Source organism: Phyllostomus discolor, chromosome 5 (genome assembly GCF_004126475.2).
Source record: "Phyllostomus discolor isolate MPI-MPIP mPhyDis1 chromosome 5, mPhyDis1.pri.v3, whole genome shotgun sequence".
Lineage (NCBI taxonomy): Eukaryota > Metazoa > Chordata > Mammalia > Chiroptera > Phyllostomidae > Phyllostomus > Phyllostomus discolor.
Window position 1 is genome coordinate 1,473,524 of NC_040907.2, and position 26,653 is coordinate 1,500,176.

Consider the following 26,653-nt stretch of genomic DNA (forward strand, 5'->3'; position numbering starts at 1 on the left):
CTCTCGCTCTCGGGGTTGGCTGCGGTCAGGCGGCCGCTGAGCCGGGGGGGCGGGGGGCTGGAATGGGCCGGAGGTCGTCCCCCCAGGAAACTGACAGCTCCGGGCCGATTGTTTGGCTTGGCAGGCCGGTCAGGATGCCGCCTCGTAAACTTCATAATAGCCGCCCCCCTTTTAATTTGTTTGACCTTGACGACGATAATTTATGACATGCATTAGAGCTCTGTCATCTTTCTTCTCCTAATTCATAAACAAAGCACTTGGCCCGGCTCCCTTCCCCAGCGAGCGCGGCCTCCTCCAGCCCACGGAGGCCTGCCGGGGGCCGGGGCGGGGGGGGGGGGGGGGGGGGGGAGCGGCCGGGGCTGCTCAGCGCTTCTGTCCCTGTGGGCCCTGGGTCCCCGGGGCCTCCACGTCCCCCAGGGGGCAGCCGCTCCTGGGCCCAGGAGCGGGGCGGGAGGGAAGCAGGCGTGGGGGCGGCCAGCGTGGGGCAGGCAGGCTCCCCGGGCCCCCCCCCCCCCCCCCCCCCGTGGGCCCTGGGGGCCAGTGCCGGCCCCCCCCACCTCCCGAACGCTCTCTCTTGCAGAGGAGCCCACGTTCCGCTGTGACGTGTGCGACGAGCTCTTCCCGTCCAAGCTGGACCTGCGGCGGCACAAGAAGTATGCGTGCGGCCCGGTGGGGGCGGCCCTGTACGCGGGCCTGGCCGAGGAGCTCAAGCCCCAGGGCCTGGGCGGCGGGGGCGGCGACGGGCGGGCCCTGGAGTGCAAGGACTGCGAGCGGACCTTCCCGGACAAGTACAGGTGTGGCACGCCCCCGCCGCCCCCACCCACCCTCCCCAGAGCTGTCCCTCACCAGAGCCAGCCAGCCACCCTGGGGGCGGGGGCCCTCGGAGCGGAGCCGGAGCCGAGACAAGGGCAGAGGTTCAGCCCCGTCTCCAACAGGCCAAGGCCTCGAGGGGCAGGTGGAGAGGAGGGTGCCCTCCGGGGGCGCATGCTCATGGGACACTGAGACCCAGCAGGCCCACAAGCCCGCTCTGACCCGAAGGCCGGGCCCTGGTCAGAGCCCCCAGCCCTGGGAGGCCCACCTGTTGTCCAGCTGAGACGCCGGGGGCCCTGCCGCTCCTCGGCCTGCACACGGGTGTGGAGGCAGTGAGCAGCGAGGCTGGCCCACTGGGGTCAGGCCCCAGGGCTGCTGCTGGGGGGAGGTCCAAGACCCGAGTCGGGGGGCCAGTCACACCCCGCTGCCCAGGGCTTGGTGAGGAGGTCTGACCGTCCAGACACACAGTCCGCTCCCCAGACAGTGGGCAGTAGTGGGAAGAAGCCCCCCACTCCCCCATCACGGGTACCAGCGCCAGCTCCCCAAGGGCAGCACCCGCCCGTCCCAGGAGACCTAGCAGAAGAGGGCGCGGCATGCTGGGCCAGCTGTGTGATGCCGGACCCCGTCTCCGGGAGTGGGCCCAAGCTGGCCCTCCGCTGCCCTCGGCCAGGCGGGCGTCAGGCCCGGAGGACCCCCGGGAGAGCCGGGCCTCCCAGGGTCCAAGGAGGGAAAGCAGGTGCCATGCAGGCCCTGCTGCAGGGGACGAGGCAGCCTGCTCCACCACGGCCCCTCCCCCGCCCTCCAGAGCACCCCCCGCCCCGGGGCAGGTGTGCAGGCCCTCCGGGTCCCCAACCGGCTGCGGGCCTGCGGGGGGGGCCGATGCCCCACCCATCACAGCCTCCCCGGGGGACAGGGAGCGGTGCACCCCGAGCGGACGACCAGATGACAGAGAGCCGGCGTTCGGGCAGCCCCTGCCCAAGGCCCTGGGCGGCCAGCACTGCCCAGGGGGTCCCTGTTTTCTTTACATAAACACATAAATCACAATTAACGACGGGAAAGACACTCAGTCTGCCGGGCGCTCGGGAACCGGGCGCTTCGGGCCTGAACGGATGGCTGGGCCCCGTAATTAACGGGCCGTGATGTCTCACCGCTCTGCTCATGAAGATTAACGGGGGTTACCTGGGCCAGGAGGAGAAGCGGGGGTCCCCCAGGGGGTTGGTTAGAGTCGCTCATGCATCCGGGGCCCAGCCCTGCCCAGCAGCCGCGCGCTGCCCGCCCCCACCCCTCCCTGCCCTGCCCCGTCCCGTCGGAGACCCGCGCCTGCACCCCCGGCCGCTTCCCTGTGTGGGCATGGCGGGCCGGCGCCACCCGGCTGGGCCGGCGAGCACCCCGAGGCCGCTCAGGGGTGGCCCCGCTCCCACACTCGGGCTCACTCTGGTGTTGGAAGTCTCTGAACCCCTTCTTCCTCTGCCCAAGGTTAGCTTCAAGGTTAAAACCGTCCAGAAGAGAGGCCAGGAAGTGTGGGCCGGGGACCCCCGGACGGTGGTTTTGGATGAGGGCCACGTCCGCCCCTCCCTCCCGGGGGTCGGTGCAGAGGTGGGGGGGCAGGGGCGGACAGACGCCCGCCAGGCCTGGCTCCGACCCGTGCGTGCCCTCCCCGCGCAGCCTGGAGCAGCACATGGTGGTGCACACGGAGGAGCGTGAGTACAAGTGTGACCAGTGCCCCAAGGCCTTCAACTGGAAGTCCAACCTCATCCGCCACCAGATGTCCCACGACAGCGGCAAGCGCTTCGAATGTGAAAACTGCGTGAAGGTACCGGCCCGTGGGCGCCCCACACCCCGCCCCCGCCCCCATCACCCCGGGAGGGCGAGTCTCTAGGCCGGCCGGCCCCAGGGCTGGGAGGGGACGGGGCCGAGCGGGGCGGCCCGGGCCTCCCCCGTGTCCACCTCCGAGTCCCTCCATACACCACGTCACGGCCACGGAACCCTCTGGCCAGTTGTCGTCCATGACCCGGCATCGGGGGAAGCCTCGCCAGCTCCCCCAGGTCGCCCAGGGGCCCACAGCCACCGCGGAGACCCACCCTGGCCAGGCCCGGGCCCGGGGCGGGGGCCGAGGGGCGAGGGAGCCCCGTCCAGCGGCCGTGGGGACGGGGCGGGCGGGGCGCCCACGGCTGGCCTCCATGCCCTCAGGTGTTCACGGACCCCAGCAACCTGCAGCGGCACATCCGCTCCCAGCACGTGGGCGCGCGGGCGCATGCCTGCCCGGACTGCGGGAAGACCTTCGCCACGTCCTCCGGCCTCAAGCAGCACAAGCACATCCACAGCACGGTCAAGCCCTTCATATGTGAGTCGTCCCCGCCGCCGCCCCCCCAAGGGCCCCGCGGGGCGGGCAGGGCCAGGCGGGGGGCGCGAGGACCCCCGTTGTGGTTCCGAGGGCGCTGGAGGCAGCTGGGGACGCCTCTGCCGGCAAAGCCCAGGCCCGGACACGCTGCCGAGGCCGCCTCTCCGCGGCTTTGCTGCATCTCACCTTCTCGTTTGGTGACTCGTCACTCTTTCTCTGCCCTCTGGGGTTCCTCCCTGCCGCTCAGCCCTGCAGTGGCTGAAGGTGGGGGTGGGGGAGGGGATCAGAGGGCCTGGGCAATTGTCCTGGGTCCCAAGGCAGGAGCCAGCAGCCGCCCTCCCCGCCCTGTCCTCTCCCTGTGCTCACGCCCCAGCCCCACCTGAGCCCCAGGAGGCACGGCAATGCCGGTGACACTCACTGAGTCCCTCGGGGAAGCCATGTGGGTACAGGGCCCAGCATGCTGGGTCACCACTCACACCCACACTGTGCCGGGTCCCCGTCCGTCCCGCACGCATCATCTCCCGGCGCCCTCACGAAACCCTGGGAGCAGGGCCCGCACTGCTTCTAGGGACCAACCAGGGAACGGAAGCTCCGAGACCTCAGGGGCCAGGAGCGCCAGGCCCTGCTGCAGAGCCCTGGTCTAGTTCAAGGCCGCAGGCTCTGGCCCCGCGGGCTGGGTGGCCGGGCGCGTCTCAGGCTCCATCGCACCAGTATCAGGAGGGGCGACCCTGGGAGCCTGGGGAGTCGGGGTCAGGGTGTTCTTGCCTGCCCTTGTGGGGTCATTCAGTGTGTGCGCGTGGCGGGGGGTGGGCATGCTGACCTGCCTCCAGCCCCCAGCCCCCAGCCCCCAGCCCCGGCTTCTCGCTGTCCTGCTAGGATGGCTCAGACCCCAGCACACCGGGGGCCCTGGCTCCCCAGGCGGGCAGAGGGGACACAGGGAGAGTGGGCTCGCCGGTGGACCGGCCCGCGGGTGTGGACTCTGCAGATCATGTCCTGCCCCCAGGCCCTGGCGAGAGGACGCCCGAGTAGGGGGCGAGGGGCCCCCCTCCGCCCCACGGTGGGCGCGGGTGACCTCTGCCGGGCCCCGGGAGGGAGCGACTGGGTGGGCAGCGGTGAGGCCGGGGCCGTGACTTTGCAGCTGGAAGCAGGTCCCACTGGGAGGGGTACGTGCGAGCACACCCTGCAGGGTTGGGGGTTTTCAAGCTGAGAAACGGGAAAACCGTGTACAGGCTCGTGAGGGGTGGCCTCGCTGGGCGCGCACCCCCACCCAGCCCCCCCACAGCCCCCGCAGCTCAGCCCCGAGCCCCCACCTCGGTGCCTGGGCGGTGTCTCCGCGTAAGGGCCGAGTGTGTGCGTGCATGCGTACAAGGGAGGGAGGGAGAATCCGGGCTCCCGGGGGACGTCCCCTTGTGGACGCTTTTCAGACAAGGACATTATCTAGAGTGAGTGCAAATGCATGTGACTGTGGGCGTGAGTGTGCGTGTGTGTGTGTCGGGTGCGTGACTGTGTGTACATTTGCATGGGTGTGTTTGTGTGTGCCTGCGTGTGAGCATGTGAGCTTGTGTGTGCGTGTGAGTGTTTGCATGTGCTTGGGCAGGTGACTGCTCATGAGTGTGTGTGTGTGAGACTGCGTGTGAGTGTGAGCGTGCATGTGTGCATGTGCTTGGGCAGGTGACTGCTCGTGTGTGTGCATGTGGGTGTGTGGGTGTGACTAGATGTGAGTGTGCGTGTGCACGTGTGTGCGTGAGTTGGTGACTGCATGTGGGGGGGCGGGGTGAGTGTGTGTGCATGGGTGTGTGGGGAGTGCACCCACATGCCCGGGGCCTAGACTCCCCAGCTGAGAACCCCCGCACGGGCCGGCTGCCTGAGACCCCTGTCTCCTGGGTGTTGGTCACAGGGCCTGGGACAGAAGGAGGGGACGGGGAGCTGGGCACACTGAGAACTTTGGGACACGGGCCACCTGTGGGGCGGTCAGGTTACCCCTTGCACTGCGGAGCGGCGTCACGGGCACAGGCAGGAAGGGAGGCTGGGGGTCCAGGCCAGCCAGCACGGTGGCCGACGTGGCTGCATGACCTTGGCCACGGGAGCGGTTCGGAGGACCTGGGCCCCCACAGCACAGACACTCAGGGAGCAGGGAGTGAGCAGCGGCACCCGTTTACCAAAGGGGGTTGGATCCTGTCCATGCTGCACAGGGGCCACAGGACACCCCTGGTCCTTGTCAGCCCGTGCTGGTGACCAGAGGCCAGCCCCAGGGTGGTATATGCATACACACGTGTGTGCATGGATGTGTGTGCAGGCGTGCACATATACATGTGAGCACACACATGACATGCAATGGGCCCACACAAATTCACACGTGTGTCGCACATCACGTGATACTGCACACACATCTGGACACGTGTGTGCACGCATGCACATACACACTCACACACACGCGCTGACCGCTCCGATCCCCAGAGTCAGAGCGCCCCGGCCCCTCGCCCGCCCCCCGCCCCCCCCTCCCGGTGGCGTTTCCCGGTAATTTCATAGCGTGCCTGTCTGCTGTCTGCTGGCGCTTTAGGTGAGGTCTGCCACAAGTCCTACACGCAGTTCTCCAACCTGTGCCGCCACAAGCGGATGCACGCGGACTGCCGCACGCAGATCAAGTGCAAGGACTGCGGGCAGATGTTCAGCACTACCTCCTCCCTCAACAAGCACCGGCGCTTCTGCGAGGGCAAGAACCATTACGCGCCGGGCGGCGTCTTCTCCCCGGGCCTGCCCCTGGCCCCCGGGCCCCTGATGGACAAGGCGAAGCCGCCCGCCGGCCTCAACCACGCCGGCCTGGGCTTCGGCGACTACTTCCCGTCCCGGCCGCACCCGGGCGGCCTGCCCTTCTCCGCGGGGCCGCCCGCCTTCCCCGCGCTCACGCCCGGCTTCCCCGGCATCTTCCCGCCGTCCCTGTACCCCCGGCCGCCGCTGCTACCTCCCTCGCCGCTGCTCAAGAGCCCCCTGAACCACACGCAGGACGCCAAGCTCCCCAGCCCCCTGGGCAACCCGGCCCTGCCCCTGGTCTCGGCCGTGGGCGGCGGCGGGCAGGGCGCGGCGGCCGCGCCGGGGCCGGAGGACAAGTTCGAGAGCCGGCTGGAGGACGCGTACCCCGAGAAGCTGGCGTCCCGGGGCAGCGACCTGTCGGACGGCAGCGACTTCGAGGACGTCAACACCACGACCGGGACGGACCTGGACTCGACCTCGGGCTCGGGCTCCGACCTGGACAGCGACGTGGAGAGCGAGCAGGACAAGGCCAAGGCCAAGAGCAAGGCGGCCGAGGGCAAGCCGCACGGCGGGGGCGGGGCGGCGCCCCCGGGGGCCCCCAACAGCGTGGGCGAGGTGCCCGTCTTCTACGCCCAGCACTCCTTCTTCCCGCCCCCCGACGAGCAGCTGCTGGCCGCGTCCGGCGCCGCGGGCGACTCCATCAAGGCCATCGCCTCCATCGCGGAGAAGTACTTCGGGCCGGGCCTCATGGGCGTGCCGGAGAAGCGGCTGGGCGCGCTGCCGTACCCCTCCGTGTTCCCCTTCCAGTTCCTGCCCGACTTCCCCCACGCCCTCTACCCGCTGGCGGACCGCACCCTCACCCACAGCCTGCTGGTCAAGGCCGAGCCAAAGTCGCCCCGGGACGCCCTCAAGGGGGGCGGCCCCAGCGCCGAGTCCCCCTTCGACCTCACCACCAAACCCAAAGAGGCCAAGCCCCTCCTGCCGGCGCCCGCGGCGGCCCTGGTGCCGGGCGAGGAGCAGCCGCTGGACCTCAGCATCGGCAGCCGCGTCCGCGCCAGCCAGGGCGGCAGCGGCGGCGGGCGGGAGCCCCGCAAGAACCACGTGTACGGGGAGCGCAGGCCGGGGGCCGGCGAGGGGCTGCCCAAGGCCTGCCCCGCGCAGCTGCCGCAGCAGCCGCCCCTGCACTACGCCAAGCCGTCGCCCTTCTTCATGGACCCCATCTACAGGTATCCACGCGCCCCGCCTCCCGCTCTCCCGGGGGGGGGGGGGGGCAGGGGGGCGGGGCAGGGGGGCGCCGCCGGGCGGACAGCAGGGTGGGCGCAGCCTGCAGGGCCAGGCTCTCCTGCCGCCACCAACCCCTCCCAGGGCCATCCCTCTGCCTCGGCTGGGCCGGAGCCGCCGGGGCTCAGGGGGTCGGTGCCGGAGCCCGCACCTGGCGTTCCTGGGCTGGGGAGGGCTGGGTCTCCTGCACGTGCGTGGTCCCCTTTCGCTGGCGGCCCCTGGGCTACCCGCTGGGCTGGCTGAGCGTCTCCCGAGCCCCCTGCCGGCCCCCCTTCTGTCTCCAGCGGTCACCTCTGCGCCGGCCCTGCCTCCCACAAAACCTGGGTGCGCTCTGTCTCCTCTGCTGCCGGCCGCCCACCCCGCTCGTCACGGCCACAGCCGGCTGTTCCTGGCGGCCCCGGGAAGGCAGAGCAGCAGCCCCCCGGCCCCCCCCGCCCAGGGGAGAAGGAAGGTGGGGGAGGCAGGAGGAAGCTTGGGAGGGTTTGCAGGAATCAGTGTCCCTTTACTCAGGTAGCCTGCCCCGGGAGGGGCCCGCTTCACCCCTGTGCCAGGTTTGCTGGGCGGGAGGGGGCCGGCCCCCACTGCGTGTGTCCTGGGGAGCTGGCCAGCTGAGCCCTGAGGAGAGGGCTGTGCCCGTGGGTGGCTGGGGACGGAGCCTGCAGTGCGGACAGTGGGCCCACTCGGGCCTCGCCCTGTGTGCAGAGGCCCATGAACCCACACGTGTGCACGCACGCCCGGGAGCAAGTGAGCACGCGGCGGCCCTGAGGGCTGGCCAGGGCCCGGGACGGGCGTGCCGGTGAGGCCGCCGCTGTGAGGGGCACGTGGGAGAGAGGAGGCCCGTCAGGCAGAGGTGCCGGTGCGGGGTCGGGTGCCGCGCTCGGTCCACCATCTTGCCTACTCGGGGCCCCCTGTGCCGGCCTGGTGGGCCAGCCACCACGGGACAGAGATCAGCGACGAGGCCGGAGGAGAGATGGGGACACACCGCACTGTCCTCCTCCCCCTCGGGTCCCCTCTCTCCCGGCCCTGCAGGGTCTGCGTGGCAGGCCGAGTCCAACCCCCGGTCCCGCTCCCGCCGGGGCCTTGGTCAAACCCCCCCCGAGCCGGTCTCCACAGCCCCCCACGGGGCGACCTCACTCGTCCGGGAGCCCGGCCACCCCAAAGCAATCCTGAGGCTTGCTCCCCGCTTCTCCCTCTGCACCGGGCTGGGGTCTCACGGAGTCACCTCCGAGGGGTCCTGCCCCTGGGGCTCCCGGGCCAGCCCGGCAGTCTCCCGGCACTCAGCCCCTCTCCTGTGACTGTCCCTGTCCTGCTGCGGTCAGCGTCCCAGACGGTCCCCGGGAGGGCGGAGTCACACGCAAAAGCCATGGGAGTGTGGCCCCAGGCGAGGCCCCCGCAGGAGCAAAGCGGGAGCTGCTAAGCCGGAACTCGTGCCTGCGCGGGGCTGCATCTGCGTGGGGGAGGGGACCGCCTCTCCCAGCCTGAGGCTGCATCTCAGGCCCGCGGTGGGGGGGAGGCTGGGGCAGGCGAGGCTGGGAGCGGTGAGAGGACTTCGGGTGGGGGCGGGGGGGAGGATCTCTGGACGCGCCCCGGCCACCTCCACTTCTCCCGTGACCAACAAAGTTGTCAGTGGCATTTGGTCGTGAGTTTTTGGGTGGGACCCTGCCTGGCTTCATGAGGTGGCTGCGGTGGCTTCCCCGGTGGGGCCGAGCGCCTCATGCTGGAGGGGCAGGCACGTCGGGGTGTCGGTGGCTGCTTCCCCACGCTGCACGTTCTACAGCGACAAGCCAGGGACCCACCCCGGGCTGGGCGGGCACGCTGGGGGCCGCAGGCAGGGTCCCGGGCTCTAGCACGTAGTGTCACAGGTGCCGGGCGCCCGCAGCTGGCGTGGGTGGGGGGACGCCGAGAGGGAGACCCGGAGGGACCCGGAGCTGGGCATGGAGAGGGCAGGGCGTGGGGCGAGGGTGCCTCAGGCAGCGGGCTGGGGGCTTGAGGAGGCAGTGGGTCAGCCAGGGCAGGATGTCCCCGGGCCGTCAGGCGAGACAATCATCTGGGGGCTGTGGACGCCGGCCTGCTGTGACCGGGCCCCGGCCTCGAGACCATCGGGGCCAGGCGGGGGCCCGGCGGGGCCGCCGGGGGGTACGTAACCCTCTGTGTTGCTGTCCAGCAGGGTGGAGAAGCGGAAGGTGCCGGACCCCGTGGGCGTCCTGAAGGAGAAGTTCCTGCGGCCGCCCCCCCTGCTCTTCCACCCCCAGGTGAGGCCCCCGTGCGGGGCTGGGCTCCGGGGGGGCAGGAACCGCATGCCCGGGGGGGCGCACCTTCCCCACCTGCCCGTCACACCCCCAGGGTGCTCCCCCTGCGGACTCCACGCGCCACCGGCCAGGATGAGTGAGGGAGGAGGCTGGTCCTCCGAGCGGGCAGCACTGTGGGGCCCTCAGAAGCAGCTGAGGGTCCTGGCCCACAGGGTCCACCCGCCCATGACTCCAGTGGTAGGAGGGGCATGACCCTCAGCCTCAGCGGGGCGGTGGGCAGAGCTCCGAGGAGGGGAATCCAAGAACTGTGAATGTAGGAGGAAAGACAGCAGCCGCAGAAGGGGGTGTAGACGGGCAGGCCTTCCTGGGGTACACAGGTCTGGAGGGTGCTTGGGCGGACGGACCGGGAAAGGGCAGCCCCCGTGTGCAGGGGGGCAGAGCAGGCCCGAGGAGGCAGGGCCGGAGACAAGCAGAGGGTCCCAGGAGGTAGGGGCAGGAGGGGCGGCCTCCCTGGCACCTCCCTGTCCCTCCATGCCGGAGAGGGTGGCGAGGCCATGCGCCAGACTGGAGTGTGGGTCTGGGCAGGGGACACCCACATCTGCCCTCCCGCACCCCCGCCAGGCCTGCAGGGGCGGGCACAGGGAGGCCTCAGGGCCGGGGGGAGTCTCCCAGCTCCCCGCCTGCACGCCCCCCGGTCCCACCGCATGGGGCCCAGGCCCCCAGAGCCACAGCCCCCCATCCCCCACTCCGCCACCCGGGCCCGAGGTCCGGGCTACTGAACCGTGGTGGGGGCCGGACCCGCACCCCAGACGGGGAGTTGCTCTCTGTGTGGGAGCCCCCGCCTCAGACACGCGGCCCGGGCTGTGAGACCTGCGCCCCGCCTGGGCTCACAGCTAAACTTAGAGCCCCCATTGTTCAGCCGGCCGAGGGGCCGGTTCGCCACTTCCCCCGATTTTCTCCAGGACGGGCTGGAGAGGGCCGACAAGCCGGCCAGGCACATCCTGTGTTTGTGTTTGCGGGAGGGCTGGGCCGGGAACCTCCGACCGGGCGGCCCCCGCAGGGCCCACCCCGGCCTGAGGAAGAGGCGCCTGCCAGAGGGGCCATTGTCCCTCCCGCCCGCTGGGCCTGCCCCCCTGCTGCCCACCTGCGGCCAGCGATGGGTGGCGGAGTGACGGGAGATGCCCAGGAAGTCACCTAACTGAGTGGCCTGAGCCGGGTGACTGAGGCTCACAGAGGGTGGGGTCAGCTCCCCCCACCCCCACCCCGCCCCACCCCGGCTAGATCCAGGCAGGGCCTTCTGCTTCTGAGGTCGGACAGGTGTGCAGGTGGGCTGCCCCCAGGGTGCAGGGCGGGGAGGTCCCGCCAGGCCGTGGACCCTCCCCGCCACTGGAGGTGCCGAGGAGGCTGGGTCGTGGAGAGTTCCAGAGCCTTCCGAGACTGTGGCTGACACCAAGACCCACAGCGGGCGGGCAGCAGCCTGTCTTCCAGGGGCATTATTGTCCCTGGAAGTGGGGGGGGCAGCCCCTGAGGGCCCAGCTCCCATCTGTCCAGCAGGGGACACGGGAGGGCACCCCACAGGGGTGGCAAAGCCCAAAGCCCAGCCACCTGGGCAGAGCCGGCAGCCTGGGACACAGGTGGCCTGGGCTGTAACAGGCAGGTGCCATTGTCCTTTCATTCCCCCTTCCCGGGTGTGGCATCGTAACCAGTTGGCTGTTCCCACCTCACACCGTGAGGGGCTCCGGCCATAACAAAATCCCTTCCCGTTCAGGCCCTCCCCCCGGGCTCCCGTAGGGCCGGGCTCCCAGTGGGCACCCCCAGGGCAGCCCCCCCACCCGGGGAAGGTGCTGCTGAGGCCTCTGTGGCCCCACCCCCTCTCCTGTCCCCAAGCCCCCAGGACACAGGGGCAGGCACAGTCTGACCCTAACACAGTCTGCCCCCTACGTGGGAATGACCAAGGCCACGCTCCCTCCTTCCGAGCAGGCCCTTGGCATCTCCAAGGAGCAGAGTGGCAGCTCCCTTTGGCCACCGCACCGTGCCCTGTGCCCTGTGACACTGGCACTGTCACCTCCACCCTTCAGTTGGTGAGGTCTGGACTCCGGCTGTTGAATTCTGGTCGTTTGCCTGCAATTACAACCTGCTGCCACTAGGTGGCGGTGCCTTAGGCAGTGACTCAGGTTATAACCTGAGACGTGGGTAGCTGTCTCGATTTTCCAAGACTCAAAACAAAACAAAACAAATAGACAAAACTTTGTCTTTAACCCAAACTAGCCAGGGAGGCGGCCGGCCAGGGGTCAGGCCAGCGGGGCGCTGCTGGCCCAACAGGAGGGGGTGGATGTAGACTCTCAGGAGCCCACCCCACTATGCCCCCGACACCAGGGGCGGGGCTGGCGCTGAAGGCCGGTTCCAGCTCCCGCAGGCTGGGCCCTGGACTGTCCCGGGGTCCCGGGGAGGACGAGCAGGGCTGGCCGCAGGTGGCGGAAGGGCCCGCCCAGGGGCCGAGGAGAGGCCCGGGTGTCTGTCCCAGTGACGGCCCACAGACATGCTGCCACGGAGACCCCCCCCCAATGCCCGTAGGGGAGGGGGCCTTGCTCTTCAAGGGACGGGGTGGCTCAGGGGGCCTCCTGCCTGTCCTGTCCCCGTGCCGGCAGATGTCAGCCATCGAGACGATGACGGAGAAGCTGGAGAGCTTCGCGGCCCTGAAGGCGGACTCCGGCGGCGCCCTGCAGCCCCTCCCCCACCACCCCTTCAACTTCCGGTCCCCGCCCCCGACGCTGTCGGACCCCATCCTCAGGAAGGGCAAGGAGCGGTACACGTGCAGGTGAGACGCGGCGAGCCCCGGGGGCGGGGGGTGGCCCTGGGGACTCGGGCAGCCGGTGAACCCGCCTGCCAGGAGAACTGGGGCTCCGCACCCAGCGCCACGGCGATCAATGGTCCACGACCACGCAAAACACGCGTGTTAGGGGTGGGACCCCCCCACGAGCTCCGTTCACGTGAGCTCGGGAAATGCCGCCTCAGCCTGACCAGCCAGGCCCGAAGGCCCGAGGCCGGGGCGTGCCGGTCAGCGCGGAACTGCGGCGCTGGGCGGGTGGGCGGGGGCCGAACTCTTGGCTTTGGGAAGAGACCGCTGTGCCTGCCCCCCGCCGCCCCTGCCCGGCTGAGCCCGTCCCAGCTGGCTCAGCACCCCGGGGCTCCCGGGCGGAGATGATCCTGGAGGGGGGGCACGGCCTGATGGGTCCCAAGGAGGAGGACAGTCCATCTGCAAGACTCAGCCAGGCCCAGGGGGCGGCCAGAGACATTGAAGCCTGGGCTGTGTCGCCCGCCGGCCGCCTGCCCCGGGGGGAGGACCTCGGGGACTAGATGCAGCGCTGGCAGCGAGTGGGGGCTGTGCCAGCGCAACTCCTCCTGACAGTCGTCCCCCGCCCCCCCCCCCCCAGGTACTGCGGGAAGATCTTCCCCCGGTCCGCAAACCTCACGAGACACCTGAGGACGCACACCGGGGAGCAGCCGTACAGGTAGGAGCCTGCCCGGCGTGGGGATGGGTGGCGAGGGTCCTGGCTGCGGCAAGAGCAGCCGGTGGGAGCCAGCACGCTGCTGTCACCCCTGTCACTCCCTGAGCCCCTCCCCCGCCCCCACCGCCATCTTGCGCCCTGGGATGCCACAAAGATTAGGCAGGAGGTGCCCAGCGGGCCTCCGGAAATCCCCCACCTGCCCGCAGAGGGTGATGCCTAGAGCACCCTCCCCACCGCCTGGGGTGTCCCCTGGGACAGGAGCTCAGAGCACGGTCAGCCGGAAGCCAGGGTCCCGAAGGTGGCCTGTTGGAGAGGCCTCGGCTGCTCCCCCAAGGTGGCCGTGGCGGACCGAACCCCAGGAGGGGGACCGGGCGGCCCCTGAGGCAGGGCGGACAGAGGACAGGGGCTCTGTGCAAACGCAGGTCCCAGCCCAGGCTTGGGGTGACGGAGGGGTTCCCTGGGCCCCCTCGACAGTCCGGATGGCAGCCGCGTGTCTGCTCCCCGCCTCTCCCGCAGGGCCAGGGCGGTGGGGCGGCCACACAGGCCATCGGGGGTGGGAGAGCCACCGCGTTTCTCGTGAGCAACAAGGGGACGCGAGCCCCGTTTCAAAGACTGGGAACCCGAGGCTCAGAGACGCCCATGACTGGCCAGGGGTTCCCACCCGGTGTGGCTCTCGCGTCTGGCCCCGCGTCTGGCCCTGCTCCTGTGGTCCCTGGGGTCTCTGCGGGGCACGGGAAGGGCTGAGGGCGGCCCCTGGTGTTCACAAACCCTGCCAGGGAGGGGCCTGGCAATGGACGTTTTAGGTGACAGCCACAGGCAATGGCCCGGAGGTGCACCGGGGAGACGCTGGTCTGGGTGCCCAGGCGTCGTCCTGGGAGGTGACTGGGGAAGAGCAGCCACGGGGGGCGAGGGGTCTGGCGTGGTTTCCAGCTGGTTGGGGACATGAGCCCCAGGCGTGGTCATGCTGAGCTTGGGGTCACCCACTGGCCCTCGAGACTCTGCGCGTGTCTGTCCCCCACCTTGGGGAGGGTGGCCACACGGGGTCCCTGCAGGTGTGGTGGTCCCTAGGCCCACCTGAGGTGTAAAGGGCGTCCCTGACCCTCACAGGGCCGTGGCCTGTCCCGGCCAGATACGCCACAGCTCGCACTCCTTGCCACTGGCCCGTCCACACCCCGGCGCCCCCGGCCCCCGGCCCACCCCCCGCAACAGTGACCAACAACACAGGCGAGCACCCCGCCCCAGCGGCTCCGGCCCGCCCCCCGCCCGCCGTGTGTGCTCTCTGTAACGAGAGCCGGCTTCTGGACACAGTCCCACGGAAGAGCCCCCAGGGTCCGCCGTGTTTATAGAAAAATGTGATTATCATTGATTTCTTTTGTTCTCCCCAACGCGCAAGGCTCAGCTACGTACGTAAGGCTGATTGCTCTGAGAGCTCGCCCGGCAGACCCGGCCCCCCTGGCCCCAGGTGGCCCTGTGAGGCGGCCTCCGGGGGTGACGCCCCCGTGACGTCACAGGGGGCCCCGCCGACTTTGATCGCTGGAAGGATTTGAGTTGGGAAAGGGAAATGCACACATTTTGTTCGCAGAGACCCACCAACGAGGGGAACCCCCCGCCCCCCGGGAGGCCGATGAAAGCGCCCGCCCACCGCCTGCTTGTGTGAGCGGCGCCCGCCCCCGGGCCAGCACCTGCCAATGCGTGGGCGCCGGGGAGGCTGGCCAACGCCCCCCCCCCCCCCCCCCCCCGGGCAGGCAGGCTTCTCCAGGGGCTGCCCGGTCACCACCCGGTGATCGAGTTCGCTCTGGTCACCTAAGATCACTCAGAAAGTGTCCCCAAGCCTGTCACTCCCTGGGATGGAAAGACACTTCAGTGTGACTGACATGCTTGCTGGGGGCGGGGGGGGGGGGGGGGTTGAACCTCCGGCTCCAGGGCCGCCGGCTCCTAGGGGCCTGGAGCAAGGGGGGGGGGGGGGGCGCGGACAGCCAGCAGACGGAGCTCGCTGCTCACGGGAGCAGGGCCCGCGGCGAGGAGGCTGGAGGGAGACGGCTGAGTGAGGGCTGAGGGTGTCACTGTCTCCATGGTCCCGGTGGCCATGCTAGGGGGCCTTCAGGGTGGGGGGGCGTCCGGCGGGGCCTCGACCCTCCGTGGGCTAGCCCGCGGGCTCCTGGCGGGACCTGGGCTGCCCATCCTGGGACTCAAACCTCTCCATGTTTGCTCCGGCCCCTCCAGGGTGCCCAGGCTGCCATTTGCTTTAAGCCACACCCCCACGCCAGGCCCGTGCCTGCCTGCTTGCTCTGTCCGTTTGATTTTTAGGGCCGGTGTCCAAGTCTCTCTGTCTGTCCTCTCCTTTGCGTCCACAGTCAGCAGCAGCATTCTCCCTGCGCTGGAGCGGTCCCAGGGAGGGTGCTGCCCCGGGCCGGTCAGCCTCCCCTGCCCCGTGCAGCGCCCGCCGTGGCCGGCTTCCCCGGTGGCCGCAGCGGGGCCCCCGGCAGGCCCCAGCCGCCCACCACCGTGGCCGCCCACCGGTGCCCCTGGTCGGAGCGCGGCGGCCTTATGTTCGACGGTGCGGCCGTAAATTCCCGTCGCCGCGCGCCAGCTCCCGTGCAGCGCGAACCCCTGCTGCTCGCAGACACCGCTCCCCCTGGACCCGCGCTCCCCCGAATCTCGAACCAACCCGTCTGCCCAGGCCGTTTGTTTAGACTGGAACTGGGGGGGGGGCCGCCCAGGGCTCTCCGGGGCCTGCCCTCCCCGGCCCCGCCACGGAGGCTGGGGGGGGGCTTCTCGCGCGCCCTGCCCTCCGCGTCTGTGCCCAGCTCCCGTGCAGCCCGGCGCTACCCAGAGGCCGCTGCTGCGAGCTGGCTCAGCCGCCCTGAGGGAGCTGTGGAAAGGGGCGAGGGAGGGAACGCCGCGTGTGAGCCAGCGCAGGCCGAGGGCGGGCGCAGCTCGGCTGGAGATGCCCGTCGGGTGGGCAGGTGGTGAAGGCCCAGAGCTGGGCTGGGGCCGGCGTGGCCTCGCCCTTGGTCCTTCCTGAGTGGCCCCCCTGGGGAGCAGGGCCATAGTCGTCTGGGAGCGTGACATCACCAGGGCAGAGGGAACAGTGTCCCCTCTGATAGAAGTGCTGATAACCAAGATCACCTGTGTGTGCTCGTGCACATGTACCACATGTGTGTGCACACCCACCACATGTGTGCACAAGCATGCGTGTGCACATGCTGCCACATGCTTGTGCCCATATGGCCCACACATGCACATGTTTGTGGGCACGCACAAGCACACTAATACATGCACTCGAGGTGCATACCGGTGCACACACTCACACACATGCATGTGCACACAGGCATGTGCAGTGCACACTAGCATGTATGTAGCGTGTGCACATGCACCGATGCATGTGCTTCACGCACACCACACTGTGCGCTCCTACGTGCCGTATGTGCACACTAACATGCACCGTGTGTGTGCTCCCCTGCACATGCACATATACACACGCATGTGCAACTCCATCCGGCACACAGAATGGGTGGGAGCGTGGGAGCAGGTGGTCCCTGGCTCTGCTAGGACCCCTGCCACCAGGAGGAGGCCGAGGGGGGGGTGTTGCAGGCTCCTCTGGGTCGGCCCTCCCTCGGGCTCAGCTCTCCCTGCTCCGGGCTCCTCCAGGCCGGGATCGCTGGGCCCCGGCTCCTGTTCCCCTGCACTCTCAGGGGGCCTGAGAGGGGCCGTGCTGCGCCCTGCACAAGGGTCCCACGCCTGCGGGGGCCCCACCACCCCGCAGGCATCTCCGATTGGTCGTCACGGCTGCTTGTTCGGATGAACTGGGGGTCTCGAGAGAATGTTCTGGCAGACGTGACCGAAGCCTGGGCAGGGAGGGGCGTCTCCTGGTCTTCCCGCTGCACTGGCAGGCTGGTGGCGGTGCCCGCCTGGAGCGGCTCACAGATGAACCGAGCCCGTGGGCCGGCCACCCTCATGCCACCGAGGACACTGGGGTCATCTGTGGTCCCTGTAGAGGCTGCGGCCTGACAGGGGCAAGACTGGAGAGCCACTGTGTCTCCAGGGGCCTCCAGGGCTTCCCCCACACCCCCCGTTCATGGACTGGCACGCTGAGGCCCCCGGGAGGTGGGTGCAGCCCAGGGACCACGAAGACCCTGCTCCCCTCGCTCTCCCGCACCAGGCGGGGTCTCTGCAGGGAGGGCACTGGCAGGGAGCCGGCTGGGGTCCCCTGCTTCCCGGTTGGCCTGCGCATCTTTCCACGGTGAGATGCTGCCCCCTTGCGGCCGCTGGGAGCACGCCGCCCTCCAGGTGGACCTGCCGGAGGACCCCACAGCAGGGAGGAAGAGACCCTGGCGAGCTCCGGGGCTGCTCGCTTCGGGACCACTCGGGGCGCGGGGTCCTGCCCGGCCCGCGTGGGGCTCCTCTGAGGCCCGGGTGTCTTGCAGGTGTAAGTACTGCGACCGGTCCTTCAGCATCTCGTCCAACCTGCAGCGGCACGTCCGCAACATCCACAACAAGGAGAAGCCCTTCAAGTGCCACCTGTGCAGCCGCTGCTTCGGGCAGCAGACCAACCTGGACCGGCACCTCAAGAAGCACGAGCACGAGCACGCACCAGGTGGGGCCGCGCACGCCGCCTCCCCCAGGGCGGGCCGCCCGGCTGGGGGCGCAGGCGCCGGCGGGCGGGGGCGGGGTTTGAGAGGCTGAACTGGTGGGGGAGGGGTGGAGGGAGCGGCGCGGGGAGGGGGGAGGGGCGGCGCGCGGTGGGGAGGGGAGGGGAGGGAGCCGTCCAGCTGAGGCCCCCCTGACGCCCCGCCCACGCCCACGCAGTGAGCCAGCACTCCGGGGTCCTCGGCAACCACCTGGGGACCAGCGCCTCCTCCCCCACCTCCGAGTCGGACACCCACGCACTTTTAGACGAGAAGGAAGACTCCTATTTCTCCGAAATCAGAAACTTTATTGCCAACAGCGAGATGAACCAAGCGTCGGCTCGAACAGACAAAAGGTAAGATGCCCACCCAGGCGGGGCCGCGGGGCTGTGAGGACGCGCAGCCCGGCTCTGTGGCTGAGCCCAGAGCAGGCCGACCCCCCCGCACCTGCCCCCAGGTGCACCTGACCGGGCACCAGGGTCCCACAACTGACACCTGCCCGGATCTGCTGCCGGGAAGCTGGGGCGTGTGAGCAAGGGCGCCCCTCCCTGCCTCGGTTTCTCCATCTGGACACGGTGCCGATGCGGGTTTGCGCCTACAGCGGCGCCGGGCACTCAGGCCTCGTGGCGGCCGGTGCAGCTCGGCCTTGACATTCGTCCCGAGCAGCCAAATGCCCGCCCGGCAAGGGCTCCCGCCACGGTCCCCCCAGCGTCCGAGTCTGGAGGTTTCCGAACCACAGTGGTGCGCCTTGAAACACACATGCGTGCACACGCCCACGCCAGCACCCACAGAAATACCGCGGGATTCGGACTCGAGGAGGAGGAGGAGGGCATTCCGCACCACCTCGGGTCCCGGGGCCGCCGCCCCCCAGGAGGACCCGCCAGGTCCCCGGTCAGGTTCCCTTCGGGAGAATGCTGGTGCCAGACCAGGGGTCAGCCTCCAGGGCGCCCGAGGGGTGTGAGCCCCTGATTCTGCAGAGGGGACACTGAGGCCCAGAGGAGTGGGGTGCTTTGTGCCCCGCGTGCTGGCCACAGGTGGGCTGCAGCCATGCAGTCCTCAGGGCCCAGGGCCCTCCCCATCCGCCCCAGCAAGTGAGGAGAGTCCCCAGGAGATGGGGTCCCTGGGAGCCTGCCTGCCCCTCCGGGTCACCGGTGCTCCCGGGGCGCAGGGTGGCCCCCCTTAGAGAGCTTTCGGGGTTCAGGCAGCGTGGGCTCCGCCTTCAGAGGAAGTCCCAGGCCGGAGCGCCCCAGTGCCAGGCTGCGTCCAAGCCCCACTCCCCTGGCTGGCACCCCGTGCCCAGGGCAGAGCCACGCACATGGCGGGGGTGGGCCAGCCCCGTCTTCTCTGGGTTGGAGCTGCCCGTGGGGCGCGCCCAGGGGTACCAGGAAGGCCCCCCCACCCCAAGTCTGGCGGCAGGCTGGCTGCCAGCCTCGAGGAAGACACTCTAGGAGGCCCACCAGGACGGAGGGGACGGTGCCACCCTGTCCCCTGACCTTTGCCTGCAGTGTTCCTGCCGGGGGGGAGGGGCCCAAGTGAGGCTCAGACACGGGAGGCTGCCCCACGTCCCCGGGGAGCTGGGCCCGTGGACGGCCCATTTTGCTGAGGCCTGGTCCAGGGAGCCCGGGCACCCGGCAGGGGCGCCCCCGTCACTGGTGGAAGTGGGCGCCGCGGTCTCAGCCCACTTATGTCACAGACAGTGTGTGTGGGGAGGGGGGGGGCCCTGGCAGCTCCTCCCTGGCCAGGTCACCACGGCCGGTGCTCACTCGGTTCCCTTCCCTCGACCATCGGGGGGAGCTCAGGGCCCGCCAGGCTTCCCGGCCTCACAGCCCTTTGAACCTGGGGGTTAACGTGTGTCCCTGCCCAACCCGTGTGGTAGAGTCCTGACCCTGAGACCTCAGGATGTGACCTTATTTGGGAAGACGTGGTCATACTGGAGCCGGGTGACCCTGACCCCACACGACCGGGTCCTTTATAAAAGGGGACGTTCGCACGCAGACACGCACACGCAGGGAGAACGCCGCATGAAGACGAAGCAGGGGTGGGCTGAGGGGTCCACGAGCCAGGGGACGCCCAGGAGCCGGCAGCCAGCAGGCGCTGGGGGCGGCCCGGGGTGGGCTGGCCGCTGTCCCGGCCTCAGAGGGGCCAGCCCCTCTCTGACTCCCCGACCGTGGACTGCATCTCGGGAACTGGGAGCAAAGACCCCGCGTCGAAGCCCCGGCCTCGGGCCGTGTGCCGGCCACCCCGGGACACACGTGCACCCGGGCGGCCGTTGGGAGGCCTGAGCACCCGTCCCGGGTCCACTCTGTCGGGAGCCATTGCCAGTCGCTGGGCCCCACGCTCCCCGAGTGCTCGCCTGGTGCAGGGCTCCTACCGGTGGGCTGGGCGTGGGGGAGGGGACACACAAAGGGGAAACCATCGCGGCCCTGTCCCCCAGCAGGGGGCTCACACGTGAAACAACCCATGTTCGATTAAAGGACGCACGAGACTACGTGCCAAACGTCACCCACGTCCCAGCACCCACGGCAGCTGCCCATCGGCTCCTCAGCATGGAGGGGGGTCCTCAGGTCACCGCGAGGGCAGAGGCTCCCAGGGGCCGAGACCCTCCCCCAGGTCACCCCACAGATAGCCAGCCAGCGGGGAGACAGGGCCTGGGCCCGTATCGCCCGCTGGTGGTGACAGCCGCGAGCCCGGTGCCCAGCGCAGGGACCCGGGGCAGGGAGAGCGGCCGGCCTGGCCCCTGCTGGAGGGCGGCCTCTGGGACAGTGTCCTGTCCCACGGGAAGATGGGAGCTGAGACGGGCGGGCCCAGAGCCCGGCGCCCTGCACGAGGACGAGTCCTGGGCATCGGAGGGGACGCCTGCCCTGCTGACGCTGAGAGGAGGCCCCGGGTCCCCCCTGACCAGGGGGGGCGGCCCCCCCCCCCCCCCGTGGGCTGCGGGAGCTCCGGGAGGAGCGAGACCTGGGGCTCGGACGAGAACCGGGGTTCCGGCGGGAGCTCTGAGAGCGAGCGCTCTGGGTGGCCACCTGCCCGGGTGCCCCCCACGCCCATCCCGCCCCCTACGGACGTGCTGACGAACGACACTCAGGCCGGCGGCGCTTTCTGGAGGCCGCGGCGCGCCCACACCCGCCAGCACGCTTCCTTGGCCTTTTAATGGCGAGGACCTGGAGCGGAGGGGTCTCGCCGGGGCTGCGCGGGCCCGGAGGGGCCGCAAGTCAAGGACCTGGTGCCCGAGACAGGCGGGGCCTGGAGGGCCCTCGGCTGACAGCAGCCCGGCCCGGCCTCTGGGGAGCCCCAGGTCCTCTGGCCATGGAGGCAGCGGCTCGCCCTGGGCCACCCCAGGGTCCTTGCGTCCTCTGGGCTGGTCAGAGGTGCTGCACCCGTCAGGGCTGGGCCAATAGACCGCCCTGAGACGTCCTTTGTGCAGCACCCAGCCCCGGCTCCAGCCCAGGACCCTGTGCCCCGCCCAGCTGGCCACGGTGCCCCCTGACACACTGACCCGTGTGGCCCCGTGTCCACTGCGGCATCACAGAGCCTACCCGCCCCCTGCCACACACATGGCCGGCCTCCTCCTCTCCCTGCACCGCTCGGCCCACAGGGACAGGCTGAGGCCAAGGGCAGGGGCAGCCCACGAGGGCCGGCTCTCTTCGTGGGAGCCGGGAGGGCCGGGAGGCTGCGGGGGCAGGAGCCGGCTGCGGCCGACTCGCCAGCCTGTGGGGCCCGTGGCCGACTCCCGCCCTGTCGCTTCAGGCCAGAAGCCCAGGAGCTGGACGGCGCCCCGCCGTGTGCGGGCCTAGCGGGCGGGAAGCCGGAGGACGGGGAGGAGGAGGAGGAGGAGGAGCTGGAGGAGGAGGACGACGACAGCCTGGCGGGGAAGTCCCAAGAGGACAACGTGTGCCCCACGCCCGAGCCCCAGGGCGCCTACGAGGATGAGGAGGACGACGAGCCACCCACCTCCCTGGCCGTGGGCTTCGACCACGCCCGAAGGTGGGTGCCGGCCTCCGCGGGCCACGGCAGGGGCAGCTGAGCGTGCCGGGCCGGCCCCGGAGGCACCCAGACGCCCGCCGGTGGCTCAGGCTGAAAGGTGGTTCCGCCGGGGGGGAGAGGCCCCAGCCTGGGGAAGCGGCCAGGGCCCGGCCTGTGTGCACACACACACCCCTGCACACACCTACACACACCTGCACGTGTGTGTGCATGCCCATGTGCACATCCAGAAGCCTGGGAGCAGTGTGGGAGGGGAAGGCGCAGGGTGAGCTGGTCCCGGACCCTCAGGCAGAGCCACAGTGCCCGTCAGCCTGGGGAGTGACCCCCCCCAGCCTCCCATAGGCCCCGGCACAGGGCTGAACCCCCACAGCTTTGGGAGTTGTGCCGGCCGGAGACTCGCCCCCACATCCCACGTGCTGGCCACCTCAGCAGCGACGGTGCCAGCATTCCGAGAGCCCCCGGGGAGCCCCCTTGGAGACAGCTGTTCCCCCCACCCCTGGGACAGGGGCCCGCAGGCCCCTCTAGAGCCGCCCAGGGTCTTGGGGACCAAGGCCTCCCCCTCTGTTCTTGTCCCCGGGGACCCGGGCTCCCTGCCTGTTGCTTAGGACACGTGCGCGCACACTGACCCCCGAGGTCCTCTGTCCATTTCCTGCATCCGTGTGGCTTCTGTCCTGGTGTCCACGTGTCTGTGTGTCTGTCTCCTTGTGCATGTGGCCGGTGGAGACGCCGCGGCTTGCATGCGGGCGCCCGCGAGGCGGCCGGGGCGGCCGGGCTGACCGCAGGCGTCTCCCGGTCGTTGGTGCAGGTGTGTTGAGCGGCAGCGAGCGGGCGGTCCGCTCGCTCTGGAGCCGGCGCCGACCTTGGGGAAGGGGCTGGACCTGCGCAGAGCCGCCGAGGAGGCGTGTGAAGTTAAAGATGTCTTTAATTCCGCCTTAGACTCTGAGGCCCTAAAACAGACCCTGTACAGGCAGGCTAAGAACCAGGTAGGTGCCCGCAGAGCCCGCCCCGCCCACCCCGCCAGGCCGGACGGCAGGCACAGCCTCTCCACGCCCACCTGGGGGGCACACAGGCCCCCTGGCCCTCCCGGGCCCATTGCCTCGGCCAGAGGGACACCCCAGGGACCGCCACCTCCCTGCCAGCAAGAAGGGGGCAGGGAGAGGCCGAGAGCAGAGGGCCGTGAGCCGGAGCGCTCGGGGGCACGGAGCCACTGTGCTCTCGTCCCCAGAGGGAGGCCTCCACGCACGGGTGTCCGGCACGAGGCTGCCTCGGCCTCCCCCGGAGACCCCGCCAGGGCGGCTGACAGCCCAGCTTGCCCTGCAGGGGGCTGCCCAGCAGGAGGGCGCTGGTTCTGAGCTGGCGCTGTGGCGGGGCCAGGCGGCAGCGAGCTGGGCCCCGGGCACCTCTCGTCTCTCGCCTGCTTCCTCCGGTGTAGGCGGCCGCAGGGCTCCGCCACCCGGGCCTCTCCGGGCTGGGGGGACAGGGAGCTCTCTTCAGCCCACCCAAGTCTGAGCAAAGCCGTCTGTGTGTCTGTCTGTGTGTTCTTACTGATTCTGTCCTGAGTGTTCACTGGGGCGGGGCCAGGGGTCAGCTCTCCCCACTCAGCCCCGCCTGCCGCGGTGGCCCGTCCCCTGGTCACACCCGGGCCGGTTCCCAGTCCTCCCTGGAGCAGCTCTGCGTGGTCCCACGGCTGTCCACCCTGGTGGCCCCGGGCAGGGACCGACCCTTGTGGATGGGGTCTCGTCAGGGGCCACCAGCCATACCCAGGGCCCCCCAAAGCGCATGCTTCTCCATACGTGTTTGTTGAGCACCAGGCAGAGAACTGGGGGGGTAGCCAAGGGGGAGGTAACCACGAGGCAAGCACCCCGAGGACCAGGGAGCCCCTCAGCCGGGGCCGGGAGCATCCCGGCTGCCCTCTGGTGTCCTTCTGTCTCCCTCCCCCAGGCCGGGCGGGGGGTGTCTGGCCTCTGCTCGGGGTCCCGGCACCTCGCTGTCCCCTCCCAGGAGGCCTGGGGCCTGGTCTGAGTGGGCGGAGGGCAGCGGGAGGCTGGGGACCGGCGAGCAGGGGGCCGGCCCGGGGTCTGCGAGGCCCCGCGTGCACCGCTCACCTGCCCGCCCCGCGTCCCCCGCCAGGCGTACACAATGATGCTCTCCCTTTCGGAGGACACGCCTCTGCACGCCGCCGCCCAGAGCCCCCTGGACGCTTGGCTGAACATCGCGGGACCCACCTCCGAGTCCGGAGCCTTCAACCCCATCAACCACCTCTGACCGGCCCGGGGGCCGGGGCCAGAGCCCGAGCCAGGGGCCCGGCGCCCCGACAGAACCCTCAGCCGTGGACGGTGGGGGCCAGGCCTCGGGGACCAGTGCGGCCTGGGTTCGGGGAGCCTCCTCCTCACCTGCGTTCGACCACTCCTCTCTGTGTGTGCCCCCACCCTGGTTTAACTCAACTCTTCCAGCGAAAACCCGGAGACCGGAAGGCCCCGACGCGGTTGTCTAGGTCACGCCTCTGAGAGTCGGTCTCCAGAAGGACCCAGCGCCCGGCGGGGACGGCCTGGTGGCGTGGACCCCGCGGGCAAGGGTGGGGTTCTCACCCCAAACTGAAGTGGGGCCCCTTCCGGGCACAGGAGCCGACGGCCACGGTCCAGAGAGGGAGCCGGCCCGGACGATTTTTATAGTGAAAATCACGCAAGTGACGCTTCTGGTCCTCCTGTTGACGCCAGAGTCTATTTAAGCATGTGGTTTTAAAAACAGACAGCATTTTTTTAAAAAAGAAAAAGAAAAGAAAAAAGAAATCGCAAAAGGATTTGCCAATTGTTTTTTAAAAGTCGTTTTTGCATCGCTTTGGCATCTGTGCAACCCCAAGCCCCCCCGCCTGGGGGCCCCCTGCGCTGTGCTGGGCGCGGCCTGGATCCTGCAGACCTGGGGGGGGGGTCTGGCCCCCACCCCGTGTGTGAAGCCACGGTGGCTCCAGCGGGCCCCCACCAGCCCGAGACGTGGGGCCGCTGCCGGGAGCCGTTTCTGACTGCACCGAGGGTTCTGAGAGGCGGCGGCGGCGGGGGCTGGCCGGAGGCTGGGACTGGGAGATGTGCCTGATGTTGCGTGACGCTCCTGTGCCCGTGGTTCCCGAGCAGCCCCTCCCTAGACCTCCCAATTCTCTGGGCGGTCGGAGAGGTGGGCCGGGCCGCTCAGGTTCCTCCCGGAGCTGTCTCTGGCTGCCCCTGGGCCAGCACCCTCCCCCACCCGCCCCGCCACTGCTGCTCCTCAGAAAGCAGAGCCGCCACCAGCCACACCGTGGTCCGCCGCCCCCGCCTCACCCTCCCCGTCAGACGAGCCGGGGGAGGCGGGGGGTGCCCCCCACTCCCTGCGCAGACCGCCGAGTGCCCCGGGACCCCGGACACGGCTGCCGCCCCCACCCTCCACGCGGGCTCTGGGCGGACGGGACCCGGCTCAGCACTGAAGGACGTCCAGACGGGACCTGGACGCCTGGACGCCTGGACGCCCGCTGCAGAGTGCAAAGACAGCACAGCCCCGCGGGGGCCGGCGTGCCCCTCCCCGGGGACCCGTCCGCTTCTCCACTCCCGGGCTTTAAATTATTCCCGTAGGGGCCAACCTCCAATAATAATTGTTTTCCCTGATGGAATTGACCTTAATCTGTATATAACTTGTAATTTTTTCTAATTCCTTTCTTTTCTTATTTTATTTCTTCCTTAACAGTATTTTTGGCATTAGACATTCTTATTGTGAAGAAATAATGTTAATATAAGTACCCCGTGAAGGACCAAAACCGTGTAATAAGGTCTGTGTGTTGTGTGCCCGAGACCCAGGGAGTGGGACGGTTCCCGATGTGCCAAATACCCCCGCGCCCCCACCCCCCGCGCATTCTGCCGCCGTCGACGCCCGTCTCCCAGACAATCACGTGTTTTGTTAAATCTGAGTTTCGGTTGTATCGCATTTAAGGACAAGTGTTCTATTTATTTCTTTTATCGCTTGGCAGAAAACGGAGTCATAGTGTCCCGGCGAGAGAAAAAAGGCGTCGCCCAGGTTGCCCTGACCCACCGTGACTGCAGCCTGTGTGGGTCGTGTCTGCCGGGGGCCATGTCCTCGGCTCCGGCCCCGGGGTGGCTGGCAGGCGGGAAGTGTGCCCACCGGGGTGTCACGCTGGCTCTGGGGCCCCGTCATCCGCGTGGGCCGCGGCGGGGGTCCAGCCTCGCTCTGGAGACCCCCAGTGGGGAGGCCCGTGCAGGCACCCCAGCCTGCGGTCCGGGGGGAAGGGCTCACCTCCCTTCTCCAGCCCACACGAGGGAGTTGGACTGAGACCCACCCTGGCGTGTGCCGGCGGTGGCCCCCAGGGGCTGCCGGGAGGAGCCAGCTGTGGCCTCCGCACATGGGTGTACCGACACGATCTCTCACACCTCTGCACGAGCGTCGGCGCCTGTCCCTCAGCCGGAGCTGCCAGGCGTGGCTCTGGACGCCCACCGTCCCCTTGATCTGGGTGGGATCCCTTTGAAAAGGCAACCTCAGATCAAAACGCCCCACCTCTGTAAACCCAAATTACACGATTTCTTCTGCTAAAGAATAAGGTGTGTGCTTTCTTTCGCGATAGGGCTCCGTCTGAAATGAGCAGTGGGGGCGGGAGGCACCTGAGTGGCCAGGGCTGCCATTGCTGTCCCCCTCACCCCCCCTCCAGGTCTCTGTCGATGGTCCCGTCTGTCATCCCAGCCAGCCCTCCCCACCCCCAGCTTCTTTTTCTTCCTCTGCCCCGTCCCCAGGAGCCCACGCTCCAATGCCCACACGTTTGTCCCCCTGAGAGCAAGCCCAGGGCCGGGGCCGGAGCACTCAGCAGGTTTGGGGGTCCCCTCCTTGGGCCCCCCGATAGAATGCACTTGTTCCCCTGCCCCATGAGTCCGGGTGGCATTGCCTCAAAGCGTAGCTAGCCCCGGAGTGCAGCGGCCCCCCTCCAGTTCCCCTGGGCCCCGGGCTCAGCACCGGCCCGCTTGCCCGGGCCCAGGTCTTCGATGCCAGTGCCAGCCTGTGCCGGGCGACCCCTGGGGCTGGGGAATCTGGCCAAGCCAGACAATCCCGCGATCTCAGCCTCTGCACCAGCAC

The 26,653-nt window shown here is 69.7% G+C and overlaps 1 protein-coding gene across 3 annotated transcripts in view; it reads left to right on the forward strand.

The window, feature by feature from the left end:
• PRDM16 (PR/SET domain 16) overlaps positions 1-24,322 on the forward strand; it is a 291,415-nt gene extending 267,093 nt beyond the window's left edge. For 2 of the 3 annotated variants that reach the window (XM_028511738.2, XM_036025208.1), the window contains 12 exons: positions 581-794; positions 2,476-2,623; positions 3,001-3,154; positions 5,712-7,128; positions 9,348-9,435; positions 12,081-12,250; positions 12,867-12,944; positions 17,369-17,538; positions 17,751-17,925; positions 21,317-21,553; positions 22,356-22,533; positions 23,681-24,322. In XM_028511738.2, coding sequence (XP_028367539.2) covers positions 581-794; positions 2,476-2,623; positions 3,001-3,154; positions 5,712-7,128; positions 9,348-9,435; positions 12,081-12,250; positions 12,867-12,944; positions 17,369-17,538; positions 17,751-17,925; positions 21,317-21,553; positions 22,356-22,533; positions 23,681-23,815 — 3,164 coding nt within the window. In that variant the 3' untranslated portion in view covers positions 23,816-24,322. The remainder of the gene's footprint in view (positions 1-580; positions 795-2,475; positions 2,624-3,000; positions 3,155-5,711; positions 7,129-9,347; positions 9,436-12,080; positions 12,251-12,866; positions 12,945-17,368; positions 17,539-17,750; positions 17,926-21,316; positions 21,554-22,355; positions 22,534-23,680) is intronic. The other variant, XM_036025209.1, reaches the window with a different exon arrangement.
• Positions 24,323-26,653: the final 2,331 nt, after the last annotated feature.